This window comes from Pseudorasbora parva, chromosome 2, assembly GCF_024679245.1.
Source record: "Pseudorasbora parva isolate DD20220531a chromosome 2, ASM2467924v1, whole genome shotgun sequence".
Lineage (NCBI taxonomy): Eukaryota > Metazoa > Chordata > Actinopteri > Cypriniformes > Gobionidae > Pseudorasbora > Pseudorasbora parva.
Window position 1 is genome coordinate 47319772 of NC_090173.1, and position 27168 is coordinate 47346939.

The window sequence follows — 27168 nt, forward strand, 5'->3', positions numbered from 1 at the left end:
AAATAAAAAAATCATACCGGTCATGTCTATAACAGGCCCTTGTCTTTAAGTTTGTATAAAAGCATGTTTAATTAAATCCAGACAGTCGCTTGGAAGGCATCAGATATCGCCTGCGCTGAGCCGTTCTCCCCACAGCATCCTTCCCCAAATCAGTCATGCTTCAGCCGAGACATTAAACCACGCAGCGAGCCGTCTGCCTGAAGCTGGTGGAGAGCAGCGTTTACACGCTTGGCTGTGTTTGTATGTAAACTAATGCAAACACGGCTGGAATAAAAGCGCACCCACGGCTGCCACACGCTCACAATAACGAGGAGGAACACCCAGCTGGCAAACAACACACCCACTGGAACCATCTCAGACAACAGCAAACGGCGAAAAAAAACGTGGAACACAAAAAGACCATAGAGACTTAACAAAAATTAGCATGCATACTAGTGGACATGTTGCCGTTCTCACACCAGCAGTCCACAGTACAGTGAATGTGCCACTGTCGGTTGATTTTGCGTGAAAAATCACTACTCACATTACCTTACTAGTTTTGGGTTAAATAAACTTCTCCGTGCACTTAAAGTTGCATGTCAATACATAAACATGGGAGAAATTAGGGAGACAGGAAATAACGGATCTCTCCATGCCGAGCTGTGGAATTTCCTGATGCAAGCCTTAAATTATTCTCCTAAACAAAACTTTCTGCAACACAAAACATAGCCTGGTCTTAACAGACTCTCGTGCTTTTCATTTGTACAGAGAGTCTGGCCACTCTCCATTACGTCACAAGTGTCTACTTCCGTGCCGTTGAAGTTTTAAACTATTGGATCTGCCCGTAGCCACTCTGGATCTGCCATAAACAATCGTTAACTTTTGGTCGTGACGCAATTCATGCGCCGTTCCTGGTTTCTCACATGGAAATCTGTAAAAATAAATGTGCACGCCCCATCAGTGATAAAACCTAAAACTGCATTCGGATTCAGATTTATTCACGGTGGAGGGCAGAGTTGTGTGATCCTTTTGTGAATCTCAAACCGACCCCCAAATCAATCAACTCTTGATTGAATAACGTTTTATAAGGGTTAATCTATAGCCTATTTATATGCCGTGATATATAATTTCATGCAGGCTATGCAGTGATACATTTGATTACCATTTTTGAAAATATAGTTTAGACCTACTTGAAAAACATTTGTTTTTTCATTTGTATGTTTGTTCTGCTTTATTAATTTGTGCTGTTGCTCATAATTTGATTAGTTGTTCTTATTTTATTACTGGGTGTCTTAACAATATTTTAAATATGAGATAGAATAGTAGTTTTTGAAATCATAACCTTAAAGTTACAAGGGTCAAAAACAATATTGGGCCTATTTAATTGTATTACTTTTTTGTGGCAGGGCAAGTCAAATTTTTAACTACTGGTTGGGCCACTAAATGGGCCAGTAGAAAAAATCCTTAGCATTGAGACTCTATAAATTCACAGATACAAACAACCACCTACTGTGAACTACGTCTACGAAAACACCACGTAACACCTCAGCTCATTGTTCTTGATTGTTCAGTCATGCCACAATGGAATGAATGGTTTTGTTTGCATCTTTCTCCGCTGCCATTACTAAACTACAACTCAAACTAGCGCAGAACATTAACGTCATCATTCTCAGCCACTCTCTCTGTTTGCTGTTTGGACCGGTTAATATTTGTCTGGCGAAAACCTAAGAATATACCGCAGTCAAAGATGAAGTACCGAAGGAAAATGAAGATGGGGCGAAAGTACGCAGGAAGGCGGAGCTGAAATCTTAATCTTCTCTGGAGAGTGAGTGGTGCTTGCATATGCAAAACTCATCGCCTCAAATTAAGTGTTGCGTTAGTCACAGTATAAACCATGACTCTACAAACCATCAACTCAATTACAATCTTACAAGTCAAAAGGGAAAGCATAACATATAATATTTGTCTAATAAAATGAACTGGAAGAAACTACACCAATGCTTCTGCAGATAAAGCAATCAAAAATACCTAGGGCTGTGCAATGTTGAAGAAAAGTGCATTATGCAATACCTTGTAAAATAATGCAATGTTAGTTTGTAAAATCAATTTAAATAATATTTAAAAACTTAAAAACTGAGAATGATACCATTTGTGTTTCACATTCTTTCTGGGAAAAGAAAGCATCGCTACAGCTTCTTTCTCTTTACCTTTTGTTGTCTGACAGACATTGGCATGTTTACTGTATTAGCAGGCTGTCACGAAGACCTAATGCACGGACCCTATTGACACGTATTCGGTTCCTTTCCCCAACTGATATTGTTCATTCAGCTTAAGTGACTAGGTGACTTGTTTACATGAATACTAATCAAGACATTTTGACAAAACTGTTTGTGTATTTGACAGTTCAAATGTGTAAAAAAACAAGAAACAACTGAAAGGACAACACACTTTCAAAGAGGCAGCTTGTGTGCACGTTGTGGTGTATGTCAGACAGCATACAGCACAAGACTGCAAGGTAGGGATGAACCGATACCATTTTTTCAGAACTTAGAAATTAACATCTCCAAGATGTTTGAAGAAACTAACCTGCAAAGTTTGTGCAAGTGTATCTAGGACAAAATCTGTTTTAAAAGCAAAGGGTGGTCGCACCAAATATTGATTTAGTTAGTTAAAATTAATTTGACAACTAAAATCTATTAATGATACTATTTTTAAAAGAAACCTCACTTTTACAGCATTTCTACACTAGTGCCTAAAACTTTCCAAAGTACTGTAGCTTTGCAGGTTGGTTTCTTCAAGCATCTTGGAGACGTTGCCACAGTTCTTCTGCATTTAGTCTGTTTCCATTTTTTCTCTTTCTTCATTCAATCCCAATATACTTCTTGATCAGATCATATTGGCTGTTGTCAAGAATCCTTGTGCATACAAAAATCTCACTGGTTTATTACAATGAGGCTTGCTATGATAGTCAGTGTTGCCGGTGTTTAGACTCAACACCGGTTACATCACTTGCACACTGTGGCACTGCCCCCAGTCTTTTAAAAAAAAAAATAGTAATCAAATAATTTTGTTCAGTTAGAGAACAGACAGTACAAATAAATACAATGAGTGTCGCAGCACAAACGCAGCAGGAGTCAGATTTTATTCATCACGAGAACGAAGAGCTGACAGACAAGATGATCACGGAATATTTGGTTTCAAAGGAAAATGTAAAAGCGCCTATTTAAGCTAGTTTGCCATTGTATGGTGTTGTGTTTTTCATTATGGATAATAGGCTAATGAACACACAATTCAAGCAACCCGCCCCCGAATTGACACTAATCCAGAACTGGAACTAAAATATACACGGCCACAGGGAGTGCAAATTTAAGGATAAAGAATAATTTGCGGTGTGCACACTGACGCATTTTCAGTTCATGCATATCTTAACTTTCACAGGAATTCATTGAAACCACCCACTTAGCTCCGCTCCGTTATTAATGCCCGAGTGGCCGTGTACATGTAGCTTTCAGTTAGATATAATTAGTGTGACAATATGTGACAATAGCTGCTGTTCTGTAGTATCGGTACTCGCTGATAACCAGCTGCTTTAAAACATTCCTGTGAGTGTTTGTGTAAGCGCACTTGTGAAGAGCGTCAAAGGTTTTTATTTACAATGTGTTTTTGCAGCGTTGCGCTTTGTAGCCAATCAGACTGTTGAGCGAGTGAACGCAATAGCCAATCAGTGTGCCCTACCCCACAAAACCCTTTTCTTTGCCTTTTTTTGGTTGAAATATGTTAGGTCCATATGTGTCTGTGTTATGTTGTGAATGTGAAAATTAACTGCTACCTCCTCTGTCAGCTCTTCTTCATCTGTAAATGCTACCAATTCATGCGAGTATTTCAACTTTGCATTAAAACGCGTTCCGACAGTGTTAAACTTCCAACTTACTGAACAAGCAGGTGGCGGGTGTGCAAGCATGCGCGTCAAACAGACAGAACGCAATCGAGAGAGAACATTAATATTCAGCGCAAAAACATTAATTTATCTGAAATATCTGCTATTGGACGCTAAATTTGTTTTTAAAAGTCAACATGTCATGACAGTAGTAATTGTAAAGGGATAACAGCAGCATGAAACTGAATATAAATGTAAAACATTCCTACAGGATAAAGAAATGACAGTAACAGTTACTGTGTCCATCGAGAGTGTGTGTGTGTGTGTGTTCCTGCCGAACATCCTCCCTGGTAGCACTGAATTTGTGTTTTTGTTTTTCTTTAGTATAACTTTAATGTAGGGATTTACTTATGCTTTGTAATTTTTTTGCAAATAATGTAGGCTACAGCACAGATACACCCTTACAGAAATTAGCCATGGTTATATTAGATAGTAAAACCATGTTTTTATTATAATAAAACCATGCTTTTGCCATATTGATAACGATTTGTATAACCACACATACAATACAGTTAAAATATGGATTTGAAGCAAATCAATGGTTAATTTGTGGTTACCATTGAATAACTACAATAGCCATGTTATTTATTTATATTATTTTTGTTTGTTTTGTTCATTGTAAAACCATGGTTCATTTTTGCAATGTGATATATGTGTGTTTTCATAGCACTCAGCTGACGTGTTTGTCTATAAGACAGCATTGGATAGGATGTGGTATAGTGTTTTGTCAATAAATAAAAAATAGCCCCTTTGTCCGATTAATCGAATTATCAAAATAATCGTTAGTTGCAGCCCTAGTTCTATACATCATAAGGGAAAAGTAGTGAGAAGTAGAAAGATACACATATAGGGCTGCAACAACTAATCGATAAAATCTATAATCGATATTGAAAAATCATCAAAAACAATTCTCATGATCAATAAGTCGGGTCTGCCTTCGCAGAGCATCGAGCCAAAATAAAAGCACTGGATAATGCATTTCTATGGACAAAAAGAAAGAAATTATTTGGACACTTGGATTATGGAGAGATGATCCAAGTGCCCAAAACATGAGAATTTTATTAATTTTAAGCTTCAAGCTAATACATTAGTGTTTAACGTACCCTGTAATGCGATTTGACGTGTGGGCCTGAGTCCTCAGCGCAAAACGTTAATTTTACAGGTTATATCCACTGACCTATTTCGAGAACTGTTATATCCCCATCTGTAAATGCAACAACTTCGCACAAATATTTCCATTTTGAATGAAAGCGTGTCCTGACAGTCTGTGTTAAACTTCAAACTCCACCGAAAGAGCACTGGTACGGTGCGCGCATTTAGCTGCAGTATATGCTTTAGGATGCTACATTTAGGTTGAGAAAGTCAACATGTAATTCAAGTATTTAATGAGAGTAGTAACTGTAAAGGGACAACAGCGTGCAATTGAATATTAATGCAAGACATTTCTTATAGCCTATTTACAGGATAAAGAACTGACTGTCACAGGTTACTTTCACCATTGTTATTATTTTTGTTTTGTTTACAATTGATGTAATGGTAGATATATTCAATATGTTTGTTTCCAAAGCACTGAGCTGACGTTTGTTTGAAGGACAGCATTGGGCAGGATGTGGAAGTGTGCGTTGTGTCTATTAAATGAAAACTGGGTTTTATCTGATAAGATAAAAAATAAAAATAAATGAATCCCAATGAATGGCCTACTAATCGTTTATCAAAAAAACTGGTCAATAGTTTCGGTCAATGATCTCAGCCCTCCAAAACCATTTTGACTGAAAATATTCAGTTGCTGAAATTTCAGTGCATCACTAAAGTTAAAACGCTCCTGAATCAAAAAAAAAAGTTCCCTGTGTGGCCATTCACAATCGCGGCGTGACAAAGCAAAAAAAAAAAATCGAACAGTGTTTTTTGACAAATGTTTTTCTCCGTCGCCCTGCGATTAAAGGTCCCATGGCATGAAATTTTAATTTTATGAGGTTTTTCAAGATTAATATGAGTTCCCCGTGCCTGAATATTGTCCCCAAGTGGCTAGAAATGTCGATCGGTATAAACTGAGTTCTGGCTGTCTTTCTCTGCCTTTGAGAAAATGAGAGCGCAGGCGAGCTGATCTTGAATTCTTCTGTTATGACGTCATACCAGGAAAGGTTACCGCCCTTTCCTCTGATTTGCCCACCCAGAGAATTAGTAGAGAATGGATTCTGTTTATCAGTCGCTATAGCAGCACAGGCTTTACCATACGGATTGAACAGCAATTTTAATAGCATGAAACAAATCTGTTATTTAAATGATTAAACTACAGAGAGCGATCAAAGAACACTCTTTATAATGTTCGGATCAGTCAATCATACGTTTATCTGCACACTTCCCCAAACTGCCGTTTGAAAAGACGCTGCTCTAGTAATTATGCTCAACAGAAGCTCTTACTGTATTCATGTCGTGTGTTTGCCGTTAGCTTTGGTGAAAGCATTTTGTGAGAGAAATAACATTGCAAAGTCCACTCGTGTTTATTTAGAGCTCTCCGATACAAACAAAATAAACTCGCGCTCTCAACAACTCGGTACAATAACACTTCCTCAGCAATCTTTCCCCAGCTCCGTCTCTCTCTCGACTGGCAGTGAGTGCTGCTGCTGCTGCTCGCGCCTGACTAAACCACACCCCCTCCGCACGTAATCGCATTTCAAATGCAAAGGTGTCGGCCAATCACAACAGTGGGTGTTTTCACTGCTGTTTCACAGCAGACACGCCCCTTGAAACAGATCATTCCAGCCAGAGGGCTAATATCATTATAGAAAAAATGCCTTTTATTTCTAAATTATGAAATTTTTTGATATAAAAACCATACTTACAATATAAGTACACCTCAGGAAACATTATAAAAAAAATAATCTATGCCATGGGACCTTTAAAAAGGCCATCCAATTAGATCATTAGATCCCATGCCTGGAGCTTCTGCTGTTGCACAAAAGGGTGAGATTGGTGCCACTGTTTTGAAAACCATTATAAACACCGAAGAAAAGTATTCAGGAAGAGAGAAAAGAATGATTGTTAAGTTCTGGGTGCGCATGCGTTATGAGTCTGAGATCTGTCAATCATATTACGTGATAATTCCTGCCGTTCCGGATGGTGACGTTCTGTATGCTTCCTCATTCTTAGTTCCGTTCTGAGTTGTACTTTTGGAATTATTCAGCTTTTGAGAAAAAGCACATGATATTCCAGTTTCTGCTGTAGTGGGTGGAACTAATGCGCAAACAGCAATTTCATTGGCTGGCGTGGCGCTCATCTATTACTGTCCATGTTTGGATTTCAACGAATTAGTTCAAGCGAATGCTGACAACGTGATTAATATTTATGAACCCAGTAGCTCATCAAATCTTTAGTGCTTTGTATATTGTTATTAGCTGTAGAATTAGTAGTAGTAGTAGTAGTATGTTAATAATAAATACTAGAGATAGCGCCTAGAAAAGCGCTATATAAATGTAATGAATTATTATTATTATTATTATTATAGTTAATCGGGCCGATAAATTGGCATACACATCTGTGAGAAGCTAAGCATTGCTGTGGAACACGTGACGCTGCCTCTTGCCTGCTCTGACTTAAGTTCTTATCTTTCCTTGTTCATCTAGCCTTATATATTTAATTGGTTAAATATGCTACTTTTGAAGAGAGAATGAGAAAAACATTTGGCGAGATAAGGTGAGTAACTATTTGTAATTATTGCTAGCGAGCCTGCAACCAACCAGCTGTAGTTTCGGTTACAGGTAGGCACGGGTACCAAAACCTGGTAACGAGCCCATCGGCTAATTTATTTTAGTTGCCTGCATTGTATAGATAAGCTCTGATTTTATCAATTCTGTTTCTGTACTGGAGAATTTCTCTCCCTCTGAGGCTGCATGAGACGGAGCAACTCATACTCTGCAGCTAGGGATGTACCGATACCATTTTTCCAGAACCGATCCGATCCGATATTAAAATGTTGAGTATTGGTCGATACCGATACTAAACCGATCCGATACCAATGCAGTTTTGTCTATGTAGAATTTCTAAGCATTAGTGTGTAGAATTGAATAAATTAGATTAGTGAATAATACAGCAGCAAAAGTTATAAAATCACGAGTGCACAATAATTGTATAAAATCTAAACATTTAGTTGGGAAAAAATAAAGGAAACCACAAAAGTGAATAACTGTAGCTCTGGGTTTCCGTTGTCCGGTAATTACCGGACATTGGCCAGGAAAAAAATTAAATGTCCGACAAAATGAAATCTTTTCGGTCAAATTGTCAGATTAAAACTGCCTCTTATCGATACCGTAAGCCTGCGACGTGATGCCCTCGCTGTCATGACAGTGCTCCGTGGCTATGGAGGATTGCAATTCTCCACAGCCTGCGAAGCAGAGTAGGCCTATGTGAGCGGAGCGGAGCGGCGAGATTTTGAATGGAGTGAGGAGCGATTTTTTTAAAAGTCGGAGCGTTGTGGTTTTTACTCGCTCCGAGAGCGCTCCACTACCGCTCCATCACGAGAACAATTTATGACAACGGGCCGGCACAGCACTACATTTTTCGCCAGAACTAGAGCGTATCGGCTCAAAAAAATAAAGCCCAACCCTACCCGAGCCCATGCACCCGAGAGACCGGCCCTGCCCGTGTAAGTATCGAGAAAGAGCCTGTAATGACTAATTAGCGGAGCGGAGCCGGTGTGATCAGCTCAATAATCCGCAGGCGCGCGCTCATGAACCCATCGGTAAAATGATGTTCGTTCAAATCCAGCTCAGACATGACATAAATCTGTAGCTTACTATAGGCTACTTGTTGTAGCCATTAAACAATGTTTTTTTTCTTCATATTTATGTTTAAATATTATAATATTATTTTTAGATTTCATCTGATTATGATAGGCTATAAGTGCAAAGATGCAAGTGGGTCAGAAATTATTTTGGTGGTTATATTTAGTTTAATATTAAGTTTTGTTTTGTAAAAAGCCTTTCTTTCGTTTTGTACAAATTGTCTCTTAATTTTAATAAAGGTTTCTTCGGTTAATTGCATGTATTTAATAAATAAGATATAAATAAGTAGACTAGGTCGCGGAAGCCATCGCTTTCATTGCTCATGAACTGAAGCGCGTCTCAAATAAACTGAAACTCGGCAGGCTTGCCTCACAGACATGAGGAATATGTAGCCTAATATGTGTAGAAACGAAAAGATTTAAATAAGCACATGATGCAGTGTTCAGAACTCACGGTAAACAACCAGCTTGATACAGACGATCACGGCGATTGGCATGAGCGGGATGTTAAAGTTTAAGGGAATTTTTTATTTATTTTTTACCTTCTACTGAATATGATCGGGTGCAAGCACATTTTAAACAGGTAGCACTTATTCACACACGTAATTTTGTGAATAAGTAATTTTGTCGTTTTCTCTAATGATTTCAAAAACATCTTGTAGTGCTTACCTGCTTACAGTTATCAGTATACTGTTATATTCTATTATATGATTTTGTCATTTCACACGGTGGCCAATTTAAATGTTACCAACTAAATGAGACATACTGAGTTTATAATTAAATTTATTAATTGCGTTTAATTATTGCATCTAAACACAATAGTGTTGTGCCAAGATTTTTCACGTGAATAAAGGCATATAGATTTGCACACTTTGCTTAATCACTGGTCTAGTCCGTTAAACTTGTCAGAAGTTCTCGTTTCTAATATGCCCTCGTAGCCTATTTTCTCTCTCATCAAAACCGAATACCATCAGTGGTTGTACATCAAGAGCAGGAACAGTTTTTGTGCATTTTGTTTCGCGATCTGACCGGAACAAACAGAAAGTCTCTGCAACGGCGTTAAGCGTTAGATTAAAGCGCTCGTCTGTGTGGAGACTGCACGAGCCGCAAGAGAAATCTGCTCCACTGATAACAGCGGCAACGAGCGCCTGATCGCCTCTTATTTAACAAACGAATGAAATTATACTCTTCTAGTTAACCAGAGATGTTTTGTTTGTATTAGTTAGGTTCATCCGTGAAGCAACATAAAAAAGTGGTGGGGACATGTCCCACCTGTCCCACCCGCAAATTACGCCTATGAGTTAAAAAAATTGGTTGATTGACGCCAATCGGACGTTCATGTTTTTTTCCGTCTATTTGAAAGTTAGGCTAATAAACATGTTGCATATACGGCCTGATTATGTCTTTTTTTTTTAAGTTACACAAACTGCTTTCAGGAATTTTTGACCGGCATATCATCAAAACGTCCGGAAAACGAAACCTCTGCCGGTCACTTTGACCGGCACCATTTTTTTCTAGCGGAAACTCTGCTGTAACTGTAAATCTGGTAAAATATGTTACACAAAATATATTCATGAAAAAACAAGTAAATATATTTATAGAAATAGGGCCTATACACTAAGAAATTGCATTTATTTTAAATGTATAGTGCATATTTTTAATGAGGCAGCAACATATAGATAGAGCAGAACAAGAAAAGCTATTAATAAGGCTTTCATAGCGCAACAGTAGCATAATACAGAGCGGCACAAAGCGCGTATACGCATCCCGTGCGCAGGATGATGCGCTTGAAGCAACACGGAGTCACATGCTCACAGCCACAGTCATAGACGCTCACAGCATGCCGCGCTCAATCCGTATTGAGAAGTTTAAAACAAGATATAGACGGATAGTGTATCTATGCAGTATTCTTATAAGCCGTTTATTTTAACAGTTTAACATTTCAGTTACTGTGTGAGAAGAACAATACAATCTCTAGTCCAGTGTTGTGATCTAACAGACACCCGGTAGAAAGTAACACGGTCTACAGCAATAAACGCCAGCAGATAGCCATTTTTTTGAGAAATCATAACGTTAGAGCGTTATCTACAGATCAAGCATAATAACAGAAACAATAAATAATCTTGGAAAGTTTCATCGTGTTGAGTGTCGTAACCGAACGCGACAGTTTAAAGCTGAATGGAGAGTGACTGAGAGCCGCAGTGGAGGGAAGCATTGAGGTGAACTAATCTGTACTCGCATTAAACGATGGAATGGCTTCAGAACACTTATAATATAGGCTAGTGCACGAATCGTTGATGCTTTATAAGGTTTTTGTGCCTTTTGTGGGGCGCTGGGGCTTAACAATAATACAGAATATTATGCGCACATTATCGAATTTGGATCGGTCCTGTCTGTCCGATACCCGATCCGGCAAATAATGGCAGATCGGAGCCGATACCGATCCCGAGTATCGGATCGGTGCATCCCTATCTGCAGCCATGCCTTGTTCACACACAGCATCATCTAACGATGGCAAGGGAAAACAGACAAGTTTCAAAAGCATAATTACATTTTTTTTTTTTAAATGACAGCCCTAGTGTGTGCTAGGGCTGTCAAAATTGCTCAAAAATGACGTTCGAATATTCCCTCTAAAACAAACGCGAATATTCAAACTATTCGAACATCTAGGCGCGCATTTTGTCAATGACGCGCATTACGTCAATAACAGGACAAATTAATACAAAGAGACATAACTACTTGTATAGATTGTCTATTTAAGTTTATACATATTTGACAACATATTACTTAGACAAAAACAAGTAGATTGTTATTATAAATTATATAATTATTATTATATATAATTATTATATACAAATTAACTAATGGCCAAGACCGCAGACCTCTCTCTCTCTCGCGCGCCCTCACTGCGGATAACGGCGTAAAAGAACAAACTATGAGTGTTAAATAAGAGTTTTGTGCAAGCAATTTGGTCGCGAGACTCGCGACTAGTCCCAAATATAGCAGGCTTCAATCAGTGATTGAAACAAATATTATTAATATTAATTGAAGTTTTACAGCAAATTGAGCGCTCCGAGCGAGCTGTGGTAAACATGGAACTTTTCCTTGACATGGTAAATAATCACACCAATGGAAGCACTGCATTTATCCTTTATTCATGCATATCTCTTCAGTCAGTACAGTAGCCTACACTTTAGTAATGTTTCTGTTTAACCTTAAATAAAATGAGGCATGGTATGCTAACTGTATCTTACATAGCTTGCATACTCGCATATAATCTCGCGGCTCAACAATTTTACCTCCTACCGACCAAAATCCAACGTACTTCCAGACATGGCTTTTTAGATTATGGAGTTAAAATCTCTTTCTCTGCTGCGGTCGAGTTAGGCGCTGCACTTTCTGCAATCTTTGCTGCAAGACGCGTCCACTTTCAGCAGCGAATCCTATGACCTGTCCATGAACCCCCATGCACGCACTCACTCGCAAAGCAGACAACCACGCCTCTACTACCACGGCAGGGGATTTTTTTCCCCTTTTTTTACATTTATTTTAAATTTGAATATTAAATTTTCACCTTCAAAATTCGTTTTAAAAACTATTCGAATATATATTCGAATTTGGAATATTCGTTGACAGCCCTAGTGTGTGTGTACCTTGTTTGGCTATACTTGTAAAAAGGTCAATGTCCTTATAACCTTATGTAAAAATCAATGGAAGTCCATGCAATTTCCTCACTTATATAATGAAACAAACTTGTGTGTGTGTGTCCTGGTATTCCCTACTTTTTTTGTGGGGAAATGTCTCCACATGGATAATATTAGCAGTAAAAGATTTGTAAAAACAATTATAACACCTTTGAGCCTGTCAGTATTATGCAAATATGAAATCTCAAACACACAGTAGGCTAGTTCTTGCTCCTATAGTTGCTGACTTGTGCGCCTGCGTCTCTCGTCGCGTATGAAACGGCATTCTAAAACAGTGAGCTTAAGTTAAAAGAAGTTCAACGTGTCTCTCATTACCTTGTGTTATTTCCCATTTCACTGCCACGAATGCATTGATTCTTTGTGAACTGGCGTTTAGGACTAGCGATGTGTTGACTCTCCGCACACGTCCGTCACAAGGCAGCGGTTAATCTCCTCAGATCACTTCACTTCATTATTTTTATTTTATTTCAGTTTACGAAAATGTTTTTGACCAATAGTTTTAGTCTTCGTTTCAGTTTTTGTTTATGAAAATAACCTTGCAGAGAGCTAGAGAGCAATCAAAAATCTTTTTGACTGACCTATTTTACAGATTTCTTTAACACTTTTCAACTTAATCGGTTAGCAGTTGTTTATTACGGAGTCAACTGATAAATGTGACTATTCGATGGGTATCTCTTCCTCTTTGTTTCATACAAACGCAGCTGCTGCCGTGACAATTGTTTTGTACATTGTAATGGATTATAAGATAAACAGGTAAGATTTTAAAACAATTATTTATGTGGTGAATTCTATATAATGAATGGTTTGACTGTACTGTATTCATTAAATGTCCTTGTAGTTTGAACTCGCCGCTTGCTAAAAACTGCTTTCTTTGCGGAAGCTATGCGTTTAAAGAGCTAATAAAATATTTCAATATTCAAATATTTAATGTCTGATAATTTACTTACGTGGCAAGTAGCCGTGTAATAATTGGGATAATGTAAATCTTGCCAGCTGTTATTGCAGAATAAACCCCTTCAGGCTGATGCAAACTCACCCTGTTGGGGTTTATTCTGCGACAACAACTAGCTGAATGTACATTATCTCTTATTTAAATATTATTAATAGGGTTGGCCGATGTCTACAGTGAAACAACGCGATGGCCGATGACATCGGGGGTTTGCGTTTGAGTGTTAATCTCAGCTAACGTGGTGTGCGTCTGGAGAAGGGGAACACACACAGAGCTGAAAGGGCTTTAATGAAGCGTGTTTGGCTTTAGATAAAAATACTAGAAGATAGCGCTGAAATATCACTACCTCAAACAATCATTAGTGTTTGTGTTGGGTGAGCCGCATCAATGTTGTGCTCACTTCAACTAGAAAAAGGAAAATTGTCTTGGTGGAAAAATGTCTGGATGCAGACCGAAGTCCGCCACTTGAATATCATTGGTTCAGGTTTTGTAAAACATCTAGTAGCCTATTAATCGCTTTGGCGAATAAAATCTTGTATCGAATATAATTCGTATGATGATCAGGAACAACATTTTTTGTGGGTGGGGGGACGTGGGGTCACGGTGATGGCTCAACATTGTGATGTCTGTCAGCAATCGGCAATGGCAAATCGTCTATCGGCCCAACCCTAGATAATAAATGCTGTAAGAAAGTATTGCTCATTGTTAGTTCATGCAAGTTAACATTAACTAATGTTTAAAAAAAGCCACCTTATTTTAAAGTGTTGCAGATTGTTTTTTAACCACTTTGATTACAAAGCAACTAGTAATAAGGATTATCATTAATAATAAATATTGTATTTGTATTGTTGTCAAACAATGATCCAGTTATTGTAAAAAAATCAGTTCTGCATTTCAGTTATCAGAAAATGCACATATTATACCAATATTCATAGTTTTCTATTTATTCAAACTTATTCTACAGATAAACAGAAATGTGATGGGTGTCTATATAAAAGCAAAACACCTAATAATACTCAACACAAGTGTAAAAAATTAAATGTGATTGATTATCTTTTAAATAACAGTTTTAGGTAGAAATAGGTAGCTTAACTCAAAACAAAAAATGTCACAAACAACATTGCATAAACAACAACAATTAATACTAATAAGAATTATTATTAATACAAGATATATAATGCAGTTTTTGTATTGCACATTGATTAAATTGATTAAGCATTTCAGTCTACATATCATCAGTTTTTTTCTGCGTAATTTTTTTTGCATTTCAGTTATCAGAAATGTTAGTTTAAAAGCAATCGACATCATAATAGAAAAAACATAACAGGTCAATCTCTAGCAAGACCTGGATCTGATTTATGATGGAGAGGTGAGTCCCACAAAAACCGAGTCTTTAGGACAACCGAGTGTCTTACCTGCTCTGACCGATCTGAGGTGGGGCAGGTGAGCAGCATACCTGAGACAATCATGATGTGACTTACCTGGTCCTGAGCTGGACCGTTTCTGATAGGACAGGTGAGATCACTAACTGAACCTGGCCTGAGTGACTTCTTATTGAACACGTGAGAGTTTAGTCTGGTCTAAATGGGTCCTGATCTGATATTTGACGTCTGAGCAAATATATTATGAGCCTGAGAAGTTCTTATCTAGATTTCTGATATGACAGATGACGTCTGAGAAATGTTCAGATTTGACAGCTGAGATCTGACAAGTGAGCATCTTACCTGGAGTGTCGGAGGAGGACAGCGCAGGTGAGTTCAGTTTGGGCCGCTTTGCGTTGGGGGGACCCATATCCAGAAGATTATCAGCCATCGTGAGTGTCGCTTTACAAAAAAAAAAACACGTCAAAGCAATAAATGCGTCTTCCGAAGGCCCGGGAGGGGGACAAAGCGAAATAAATCAAATCAAGCCTCGGGTTTTTCTATTATTATTCAGCGATCAGGAGCCAATAATTAACAGATGGGGCTCAAACGCGACTCAACAGCGCCCCGCTCCGCCAATCGCCATTCACCCCATGATAATCCAACACCCAAAACCCGCATAATTAACCTTAATGATCGCCCCAAACCCCACGAAAATAAATTATATCATCGTTGAAAATTCGATGAAATACACGACGAGAGGGAAAAATCTCAATCTCGATTCCTTCAAATGGTTCGCGTGGGTCTCTTCAAAAATGCTCTTTTCTGCGAATAAAAATAAAGACCTTCAAGCTCCATGTCCAGCCCGAATCGAATAATCAGTAATGTCCAGAAATATAAATGAATAATGTGCAAAAAAATATTATTTTTAATATAGGCGAGTGGCACAGGAGCGCCGCTCGCGCTGAAGGGGGAAATCAGATATACGGGGGTTTTCCAGCCGACCACAAAAACGGCTCCATTACGCTGATATTCGCCACAAAGATCCGCGATTTGGCCCAAAGCTTGTCGTTTTCGTCGCAGGGAAGCTATTTGGGCCGGTTCCGATGGAGCGGGTTGCGTAAAAAATAATATAATGCTCTCCCGAAATCCTGACGCTCATCCGCGACAAGATGGCGGCTGTTGATTCCTTCGATACAAAAAGTTTTTTTTTCTTTTCCAGCCAGACTGTGGAGGGGGAGGGGCTGCGCAGCCACGCCCCTTACGCAAACGTGTACGTCACGCGGTCGTAATCAAAACAGCCGCTAGGGGCCGTTGTTTGCCTGTAAACGGAGCCATTTACTTGATGTAAACGTCGTAGATGTAGTATCGGTTACAAAAGTGTTTCATGTTAACAAATATTACAGTTTGTACTAACTGCTGTTACTGTGACACCTCTTACTCAAATGAAAGTTGCTTGCACTGTTTAAAAGATAATTTTAATTAAAACTGCCATTGAATTGCCCTACATTCTTGCAAATTGCGTGTATACAGAAATACTTTCTTGATAAGAATAAAGCACGGAAAGTCACTTGTAGGATAGAAAACTTGTGTGGTAGTGTGTGAGTGCAGGATATATTGATAATGCGAACAGACCGTTGTGAGGTTTAAGGAAGATTCATTACAAATCAACAGGCAGCACGCAGACTTCAACACTGTATTATTGACTTTCCCTGTTCATCCATTGGCTTTGATGTAACAGTATGGCACATGCATCGGTATAAATAATAATAATAAAAAATAAAAAATACAATTAGGTTGGCTATATGTCAATACAGAGCAATGTATATGTACAAACAAAGGGGACATTTTATACAAATGAATACAGAGTTTTAAATGACTGTATCTCCAAAGAAACTGACTGAAACTCAAAATCATACATTCTTTAATAATTACACTCTTTGGCAAGAAGTCCCAGTGTGTGATAGGGCCTACTTCTATTAAAAACCCAGATTTCTTATGTCATATTTCTTGTAATCCTCAACTGGACCACTTGAAGTGATTGTAAAGTAAATAAATATAAATTAAATGTGGCTCTACTGTTATCATGCATATAAGTTCAGCCCTTTCATTCACCCTAAATGTGTTTTTTGCTTTGCTCACAATGAAGTCTCAAGCAAAAGTAGCTAATGGAATGGAAATTTCACAAGGAATACATTTCCATAAAAATGACTTATGACAAATAAAAAGCATAAATGTGCTTCATCAAGCTAAGTTCAAGCTCTAAAGCAGCAGTTCAGAGGCTGAGACGTAGTGCTTATTTAGTTGAATCAAGTTTTATATTGCTCTGCTCTCTGAAACAGGGTTGTGTGCTCATTCCCCCTCCAGACTGCAAGGGCACTTATTATTTAGCAAAAGTTATGCCCCATAAAATATATTACATGGATTGCTATGCTTGGCGTCGCCAAAAACACATTGACCTAACAATATTAAAATCAGCACAGAATAAAAATGACTTATTTAAGAATGGCACCTTGGAGTAAAATGACAACATCCACCCTACACATTTCCAGCAGTTCACATTCAAAAGGAATACACAGTGAGAACAAACACATCAAGCTAATTCTTAAGAAAAGGCACAGCACTAAAGATCCCGTTAAATCTGAAGACATTTATCATACACAAGCAGTATAAAAACATATTTAAAAAGATGTAATTTGACTAGTTGATGCATTCTAAATGAGTAAAAGGCACTAATGAAAAATACTGACAATTTGATAACAATTCCCTTTTACCTGTATAGGTTCTTGGCAGATTGCAAATTCACAGAAATGTCACACAAAAAAAGTTATGCATTTCACATTTTCTCCTAATTGTTTAATCATATCACAATCCCTATAAATGTGAAAAATCATCACCATATCTTTGAGCACACAACCCTTTTAAACTAAGAGGTTGCCCACCATAAAGCTAAAAGGTAGGGAAAAAACTAACCAAACTGCTATCAAAAAGTAAACACATAATGTACTTAAGCATGTGGCAGTCATATAATGGATGCGATCAGTGCAGATTAAGTTACTTACAAAGCGACAACTCGATGTCAAAAAGATTAAAATCTAGTTTTACAGATCTGTTTGCTAATATCCCATACAATAATTTACCCTTCACTATTGCACATCAAAAGACAAGCAGGCAGAGTCAAGGCTATGGTCTAATCTATTCTAATATTCACACAAGTCTGTACATTTGCTGGCCAGAGTAAATATATGTTACCTAGGATTTCATTTTAGGGATTTAATTTTATCCATTGCCAGTCCTTGTAATTGTTCTGCCACTGTGGACACTTCATTTCTTGTCAATTTATTTGGAAATAAAGTTTCAGTGTCTTTTTTTTCACATTTTAGCTAATTGAACCAACCAAAGACAACATGAAATGACATCCTCATAAACTTATTTGATGTATTTTCTTAAAGGTGCAGTAAGCAAAAAGTGGATCGGACTGAGCGCCATATGACACTTGAAACTAAGGCCCTGTTTACACCTGGCATAAGATGCATTTTGGTCGATTGTATCACAAGTAGACAAGGGAGACACATTCCTGTTAAATTCCTGTCTCTTTTATCCACTTTCAACCACTTCCGTCCTGATTTCTATGAAAGGGGGTCTATGGGCAGGTAAATGTATGGGCTTTTTCAGATCCTTCGATCAAATGGACAAAATAACCTATTGCAATTTGCATCAGCTTTCGTTTCTGCTCTGACGCCGCGACATCTTCAAACCAAACTTCAGTCGACAAAGTTTAAATCCCATCTGGCTAGTGTGCTACCCATAATGTTTGCGCATTAGGTCAGTAGGTGGAGAGCCTCTTTTGTGGCTTTTTGAACACATTACACCTGGAAGTGGTCGAAATTTGATAAGCTCGAAATGATTTAGACCCAGTTTACACCTGTATTTTTGCACTGTGGTGACCTGATCAACCAAAACGTCCCTCTATTCCGCACCCACCCACTCCCACATAAAATACAAATGACGCTGATTGGCGGCGGTTTCATTAGCTTACATCTCTCCTCCAAAATCCAAGCAGGAAGGCTGAATGTTCTCTCTAAAGGTGCATTCGTGGCATGGATGCAAAGAACATATCTTGCGAGGTTGCTCGGGGCAAGGAACTGGGAACCGTCTGAATTACCTACCTGATTACCTAAATTAACTAACTACACCAAAGTTACCAACCGTTACCATCTTTCATTGGGAAATGTAATCTCAAGCTGCAAGAAATCATAATGCGGACCTCTACTTGTAGCTAATCAGCAGAAGGGGTGTGTCCATTCATTAAAGAGAAAGAGTGGGAAAAGAGTTACAAAAGAGAGACGCTGAGAGGAAACAAAAGGGTTTCGATTAGGCAAGAGCTTTAGGACCCACGTTAATATTAGAAAAGTTTTCCAGCATTGGAGAGGCTGAAGCGGGAAGGGCTGAAACGGAGGCAGAGGATGTGTGTTTCTGCTCCATATGTGAGTAGCACTGGTTTTGCTGTTTAACAGAACCAAGATATGCTCTTGTTGATACGTTAGCTCTATTATCAGGACAGTTTTGAGTGTCATCATTTGCCTGGAGCCAACTCCTACAACCAAATCTTGCTTTTATTTACTCCAGTTTGCTGTATGTTCAGATTTTGCTCTTCCTTGTCGTTCGTTTCTCCTCATTGCTTCTTTTAGCAAAGCATTATTTTGCTTTGCTTCATCTATGATAAATAGACATCCACATCTGTGTATGTGCATTTTAGGGGCAGAGCAATGAAGTGTTTGTTTGGGTTGATTTCAAATGTCAACACTGTTTCCATAAATCGATAATAGATGGCTTACTGCACCTTTAAGGGCAACATAACATTCAATGAGGAATAATAATAGGACAGGATTTAATTTTATCCATCAGGAATATGATTGGATGATGTAAGGAGGTAATAATTAAGCCAAACCTGAAACAACACCAGCAACCCACTTTTGAGGAGGATTCCTTAGCACACCATCTCTCAATTTTAAAACGTTGTTTTCAAATCTATCGTTATTTCCAATTATTGCCATAATTATTTTACCATTAATCAGCATAGAATTACTGCACTGCCTACAAAAGTAGTCTAAAACAATGTAATTTGGCTAAGTTTATTTTTCCATGCCCGTGCAGCCTAGAGACTGAGCAAGTTTAAATTTTGATGAAAGACTGCAGACAACATTTTTGCTTTTACAACAACGTGCACTGATGAATCATCCAGTATAATACTCTTTTTAGGAGAGTGAATTAGATCGGTGTTGATTTTATGTTGATTTGTAAACAAATTACCTATATCTTTAAAAACAGTAGCTCACAGTAGCTGATGCATGAATGCATTTTTGTCCTAAAAGACTATGATCTCATAAGCATTAAGGCCAATGCCATGTCGTCTAAGAACTCATTGTTAGTTCTCAACCCAACATTTAGCTGCAGAATGAAGAGCAACAGGAAAAATCACGAACAAAGAGACAGAAAGGCCATAATCAGACAGATAGGAATACATGCATCAAGATGAAGCAAGAGAAATAATCTCCTGTGAAGTGTCGGATATTCTTGATTGAAGGTGAAATTAACCCATAGCTTGCTCTTCATTTCACTAATACTTCTTCACAGACACTTTTGGCCATGCACCATTCAGAGTCTTGGGTCATTTTAAAATCGCAACATAGAGTTCTGCTTTGTAAAATTGTTTGGGATACTGACTGATGAACGTTCCGACAGAGAGAACTCGAAAATATCTATAAATATTCCAAAATATATCAATTACTTTGACAAAAATTAAAGCATTTTCTAACATCAATTTTACATGCTAAATCTTTTAGATCTTTAGCTGAAGATTTGATTGAGAAATCTTTTTTTTCTTCTTTTTTTAATGCCTCATACATATTATCTATGGAAACTTGTTTCCGCCACAGAATAAAAAAAAAGGTATTTGCCATCTTCTCAGAACTGAGTTTATACCTCGTCGTTCTGCCTTTATACCACACAATTGTGAGTTATAAAGACAGAACTGTGAGATAAAAACTTGCAATTCCTTTTTTTTTCTTCTCAGAATTGGACTTTATAACTGATTAAAAAGTCAGAATTGTGACATAAGCCACGGAATCAAGCTTCCATACTTATCATCTAAAGGCACTTCAATAAAAGAAAATAATTCACGAAAGGCAGACAATAGTAGGGGAATAATAGTCAAAATTAAAATTAGCAGGAATAATTGTGGCCTGTTTAAGGATGGGACCTCAGGTCTGTGCTGTCCCAAAGCATCTCCCCAGCATTTAATATTCCATGTAGAAATGGTTCATGTGGCTCGTCTGAGTTACATTCCAGTACCACCGTGTACGGCACTATATGTGAAAGTGTCTCCTGGTTCAGCTAGCGGTAAAAAAAAAACTTTGAGATTATGTGCTTAAACTTTCTACTCCACATACAGAGATGCAAATACACGCTAACATTCGTCCCTAAACATGCCTATCCCTACAAGCTCAACGGAGTGTTGCAAGCCCATGTTTAAAGGGTTAAGACCAACAGTGTTGGTGCGTTTCAAAGTCAAAGTTTTGTCATTTCACCCATGTATCCTATTTCTTCCTTTTTTGCAGTGGCCTCTGTGTTCTCCGTCTGGACAGGAGAGGTTAAAGTTGGTTTTGCTGGTTTACCGAAAACCGCTGGACTTGCGCTCAAGTTGGTTTCTGGTATGCAAGTCAGGCCAACAGCAGATGCAGATCTTTGGGCCTTGGATGTAACATTGCTTCCAGCAACCTTTTCAGTAAAGTCTCTACCAGTGTATGCCTGTACAGTAAGCCCTGAACTCACAGAGAAAGATGCACCTACTTTACTGGCATTGGTTGCCATTATCATATTGGCGATTTCATCGGTGGGCGAGCGCCCGATGCTGCCGTCCACCTGCGCTCGAATTTCTGGAGAGACCGAGAGTTGGTATTGAGGTACAGGTCCGCTGTCTGCACTCTTCGGGTAAAGGTAGGTCTTCATTTGACCCTTGCCCTTCACATTGACAGTCCCGCGGTAGTCAAACTCGTAGTCCATTCCGCTGAGCACGCAGTAGCTCTCCTCACTAACCTGAACGCGGCACTCCACACCAGTCGTGTCCATCCGGCTGGCGATGTTCACCGTGTCTCCCCAGATGTCGTAAAGGAGCTTGGTGGTACCGATGACTCCGGCAGTGAGGGGTCCGTGGTTGAACCCAATCCGTAACTTGAATTTAAAGCCCAGCATGTTTTTATTGAAGTCGTCCACCACTCGCATCATTTCCAGGCAAAATTCGAAGAGTGCTCGCAGGTGGGCGTGCGGATGGGCCTGGTCGCTACACTGTTGCGTATTGAGCCCAGACGCCGCCATGTAGGTTGCGCCGATCGTCTTGATCTTCTCTATGTTGGAAAAGTCAGACTTGCGCAAGAGTTCGTCGAAGTCCCCGATGAGTTCGTTCAGGACGCGGTAGCACTCTTTCCCTCCTTCGTAGCTCTCCTCATAGAATTCGCTGAAGTTGACGATGCTGGCGAAGATGACACCCACATTGTCGTGGTTCTTGGAGTAACTTTGGGTCACCTTCAGCTGCTCGGCCACGTGGATGGGGATGATGTTGCGCAGGAGCCAGTCCGCCTGGTCCCGCATGTTTTGAATCTTGATGCGGTGCTGGTCTGCTTCCACGTTTCCGTGAAAGTGTAGACGGTAGCTCACCTCGAACTCGCGGTTCAGGAACCAAACAAGAAGCAGCAACAAGAAAAAGGCAACCAAAGCCTCTGGGCCGAGTAGATCCTGCGGTCGGGCTGAATCTTCTGGAGAGGACTGGATGTCATTAATGCTGCTGTTGAAGTCACTGGATCTGGTCAAGTAAATATAGACAAAGACAAAATTGAAAAGTGGATTAAGGACTTTTGAGGGGTATGCTAGCATAAAATCAAGCCTCTAAATGTGAAACAAAGAGTAGTGTCCAAAGTCTTAAACTTACCTCAAAAATAAATGCTCCCATGTGCTAAAAGAAAAATTTATAGAAAAAAGTTAGCTTTGAATTAGTATTAGAATATTACGACTAAGCTAAAAAAGTCCAATCAAAAGCACCATAAATCATAAACCTTTATGAATGAATATTTTTATTTAGAAAGGATGCATTAAATTAATCCAAAGTGACAGTAATGTTACAAAAGATTTCTAATTCAAATTGATGATTTAAATTAAATTAAATCCTGGGTTGTCTTGCTTCATGTTTCATAAATTGACATTTCACACTATACATTCCTAAACCCTGGGTTAAAATCCATATTTGCATATTTGCAGTGCCTGTACCATTACGTTTTTTTTCTGGATTGGCTTTTCGGATTGTAAAGGAATCATCGTTTTCCTATCAAACACTAAATGACTGTTTATACACCGTTTTTATCATCCTTTGGAGGAGACGTTAAACCGAGGTCCTGTCTCTCTGTGGTCATTCAAAATGAATACCAACCAAAAAGAGTAGGGGTTTAACCCTGGCATCCTGGCCAAATTTATACATTGGCCTCTGTCCATCATGGCCTCCTAATCATCCAAATATACTGATTGGCTTCATCACTTCGTCTCCTCTCCACTAATCAGCTGGTGTAGTGAGCGTTCTGCCAGAATATGGCTTCCGTCGGATCGTCCAGGTGGATGCTGCACATTGGTGGTGGTTGAGGAGATTCCCCCCTTCTAAATGTAAAGCGCTTTGAGTGCCTAGAAATGTACCCAAAGGCTTTCTGCAGCTCAAACAGTAGAGCGTGGCGCTAGCAACGGCAAGGTCATGGGTTCGATTCCCAGGGAAAGCAAGAACTGACAAAAATTTAAAATGTGTACTTTGAATGCATTGTAAGTCGCTTTGGATAAAAGCGTCTGCCAAATGCGTAAATGTAAATGTAAATGTAAATGTACCCCTGGTAAAAAGCATGCTAATCGTGCTTCTAAATTACAAGTGTGATACGTTCCTTTACCCAGGGTTAAAAGAAGTGTTTAGAAAGATTAAAACCCAGGATTTAGCGCAGTGTGAAAAGCAGTGCCTTTTTTATCATGTTTTTTATTTTATTTTAAAACTGTGCTCAACTCAACATTGATAATAATCAGAAATTTCTTGAGCACCAAATCAGCATGTTAGGATGATTTCTGAAGGATGATGTGAGACTGAAGACTGCAGTAATAATGCTGAAAATTCAGCATTGTCATTACAGAAAGAAATTTACACAAACATGTATTTAAATTGAACAGTTATTTGAAATAGTGATAACATTCCCCAGTTTTAATGTTTTACCATATCAAATAAATGCAGCCTTGGTGAGCGAAAGAAACAGACCCCAAACTTTTGAATGATAGTATACATAACAAAATAGTATACAAAAATGTCTTCTTAAGATTTAAATGTATTGTTTTCCAGTTAAAATAAGTAAACATTTTGTCTAACTGCACCGGTACATATTTTTTCCCACATATTTTTTTGTTTAAAAAAGGGTAACAGACAAATCTGCCAGTGTAGCACTACAAAATGCATTCTTATTCCCCCATTAAAACAGATTATTATTATTATTATTTTTTTGCAGCATGCAAAAGTTGAGTGTATAATTATGTGTATTTGTGATTGTTTGAACCTGCAAGGAGGGCTCCAGAGCACACTGAGAAAGGTGAGTCCCGCTAGCGTCGCCAGGCTTGAGCGCATCCAGAAACTCAGCTGACAGAAATTGCAGTACTGGATGATGGCAATTATGACAGCACAGCAGGTGAACATGGTGAACTGGGGAAAAGAATTAAGACATGAATTAAACATGCTCATGCTTGCAGCAGAGTATGTGCAGGATTGCAGTTTACAGAAATATGCACTTTCCTGACTGAGAACAGCATAAATGTGCTTCAATTACTGCATCTATGCTACCCAGTGGATTGGACACCTGACACATCTATAAAATGTTACATAATAGATGTACTTCACATACTAAGTGTACACTTAAAAGCCTTTATCCCAGCATGCACATTTATTGTACTAGCAAGATGCTATTCTGTGTGTTTTGCTACTCCTAAAAGTAGTTAGGGGCTATTAAAACAAAAAGTTTTTCCATTCCAATGATTTTCAATGTAAACACGTGCTAAGAGGGCGTACATGACCGATGCGTTTGTACCTTGCGTTATTGGCAGCATCTCGCGCATGACACAGCATTAAAAAAACGTGGCGCCCAAGTCAAAATAAGTTTAACTATTAAAAAATGCGTCTCTAGACCTTGTGCTTTTTTCATTCTACTGACAACTGACACATTCTGCATGAACTGTAAAGTGGTATCTTGAGTTTTTTTGTTTTACCAAGTAATACATAATTTACAAATCCTTTTAGAGAATCTATGAAGAACACATACACAATAAGGTCCAATAAACTTTCCAAGCAGGTGATGAAGACCCTCATTTATAACACGTGATCCTAAACTGGATTTATAAACGTTAAGATAAACGATCATAAAAATATATATATATACAGAGCATTCAGAACATATTTTTTCACATTAATCTATATTCAGTTCCCTATAATGACAAAATGAAAACAATTTTAGAAATGTCTTTAAATTTATTAAAAAGGAAAAACTGAAATATTACATTTACATAAGTATTCAGACCCTTAACTCAGTACTTAGTTGATTCACCTTTGGCAGCAATTACAGCCTCAAGTCTTTTTGGGTATGACGCAAAAAGCTTTGCCCACCAGATTGGGGAATTTTCAGCTATTTTTCTTTGTAAATCCTCTCAAGCTCGGTCAGGTTGGATGAGGACTGTCAGTGGACATTTTTGACATTTTCAGGTCTCTCTAGAGATTTTTGATAGGGTTCAAGTCAAGGCCTGGAGTTGTCCCTTGGCCACTCCTGTGTTGTCTTAGTACTGTGCTTAGGGTAATTGGCAAAAAACACAGCGCTAACACCCCCACAGCATGATCCTTGCACCACCATGCTTGAGACACCCCTCGCTGCAGCCTGCAGCACGATGACGTTGCTGGATCAGATCCAATACGTCCTTGATGGTGGATCATTATGGCGACGTCATACCGATCTCTGGGTTAACTTATAATGCATATGCGCTGGTCTTAAGTGACATGATCAATATTATAGATGATGTTCTAACCTGTGTAGTTGTATTACTGATAAATAGTATTAAGTAATTATAGATGAATAAATCATCTTTTCATAAATGTGATTCTTAAATTATCCTAGTTTTGCTGTACATGCATGCAAAACAGTTACAATTTTAATATATTCTGGTCATATTTGCTGTTGAGTGGAAGGAAAAATGATTCAAGTAATTGTATCTGTAATGTTAATCCTCAAGATACAATGCAACACGATCTGTAAAGAACTTAAAATACCAGTAGCCTACACATTCAAGGGAAAACTTCAGAGCAGCAAAAATGTTTTGTAGCCTTCCCCAGATCTGTGCCTTGCAACAATCCTGTCTCAGGGCTCTGCAGGCAGTTTCTTTGACCTCATGGCTTGGTTTTTGCTCTGATATTCACTGAGGTCAGCTGTGAGGACTTTTATAGAGAGGTGTGTGCCTTTCCAAATCATGCCCAATCAATTTGTGTAGAAATAGAAAGGTCAGAAGAACAACATTTATTTGAGATAGAAATCTTTTGTAACATTAATAATGAATACCTTTTGATCTATTGGATGTGTCCTTGCTAAATAAAAGTATTACCTTCTTTCAAAATAAAACTTACTAACCCTAACTTTTGAACATGTGCAAAACGTGTGTTTGATTCAATTCATTGGTATGATAATATTTATATACTAATATAATATTTATTTATATTGTATTATTTGTTATATTGTCATTCTCCATAAAAGAATGACACGGGCAAGAAACGGATGGAGTAAAATTTGCTGCAATCCGTAACAGCACTAGGACTGGGTTTCAAAAATTCTAGTATAAATGAGTGCAGTGCTTTGGTAGATATGAGAGCACCATGGTATCATTGTACTGCTTGTTTGTGTAGGGAAATATTAAACATGATAAACAAATTTTATTTATTTTAAATAAATATAAATGTATATTATAAATACATTTGACATAACAAAAACCCCTCCACAATGTGTTTGCTCTTGTGTTTACCTGTATGGAGTCATGCATATTGCAGGTGATATGAGAGAACACAGCCACGGCAGGTAAAGACACCAGCACCGCCCCGATCATGTGACGAGGAACCCAGCCGGAAATGGCCCAGAGGAGTGTCATGGTGCAGTTCAGGACACTGTCCAAGTAAAAGGCTCGTCTGTGAAGTAGACAATGAGATATCAGGACACATTTCATCAGGACTGTGCAGCAACAGTATATGCTCTTCAAATACACTGTGTATTGTATATTATGCTGCTATTGCCCAGCTCCAGTTTTAAGACTGGACTGAAGTATCGTGAACAACAAAAGGGAAAAACATCCCAATGTCATAG

General features: G+C 38.4%; 2 protein-coding genes across 7 annotated transcripts in view; both read right to left on the bottom strand.

Moving 5' to 3' along the window:
• The window catches only part of crebbpb (CREB binding protein b), a 97006-nt gene extending 81089 nt beyond the window's left edge, over positions 1 to 15917 (bottom strand). For all 5 annotated transcript variants that reach the window (XM_067422650.1, XM_067422642.1, XM_067422634.1 and 2 more), the window contains exon 1: positions 15074 to 15917. In XM_067422650.1, the coding sequence (XP_067278751.1) occupies positions 15074 to 15161 (88 nt within the window). In that variant the 5' untranslated portion in view covers positions 15162 to 15917. The remainder of the gene's footprint in view (positions 1 to 15073) is intronic.
• A 580-nt stretch (positions 15918 to 16497) lies between these two features.
• The window catches only part of LOC137045789 (adenylate cyclase type 9), a 95361-nt gene continuing 84690 nt past the window's right edge, over positions 16498 to 27168 (bottom strand). For both annotated transcript variants that reach the window (XM_067422670.1, XM_067422661.1), the window contains exons 7-10: positions 26834 to 26993; positions 24340 to 24482; positions 22698 to 22721; positions 16498 to 22571 (exon numbers count right to left, since the gene is read on the bottom strand). In XM_067422670.1, the coding sequence (XP_067278771.1) occupies positions 21281 to 22571; positions 22698 to 22721; positions 24340 to 24482; positions 26834 to 26993 (1618 nt within the window). In that variant the 3' untranslated portion in view covers positions 16498 to 21280. The remainder of the gene's footprint in view (positions 22572 to 22697; positions 22722 to 24339; positions 24483 to 26833; positions 26994 to 27168) is intronic.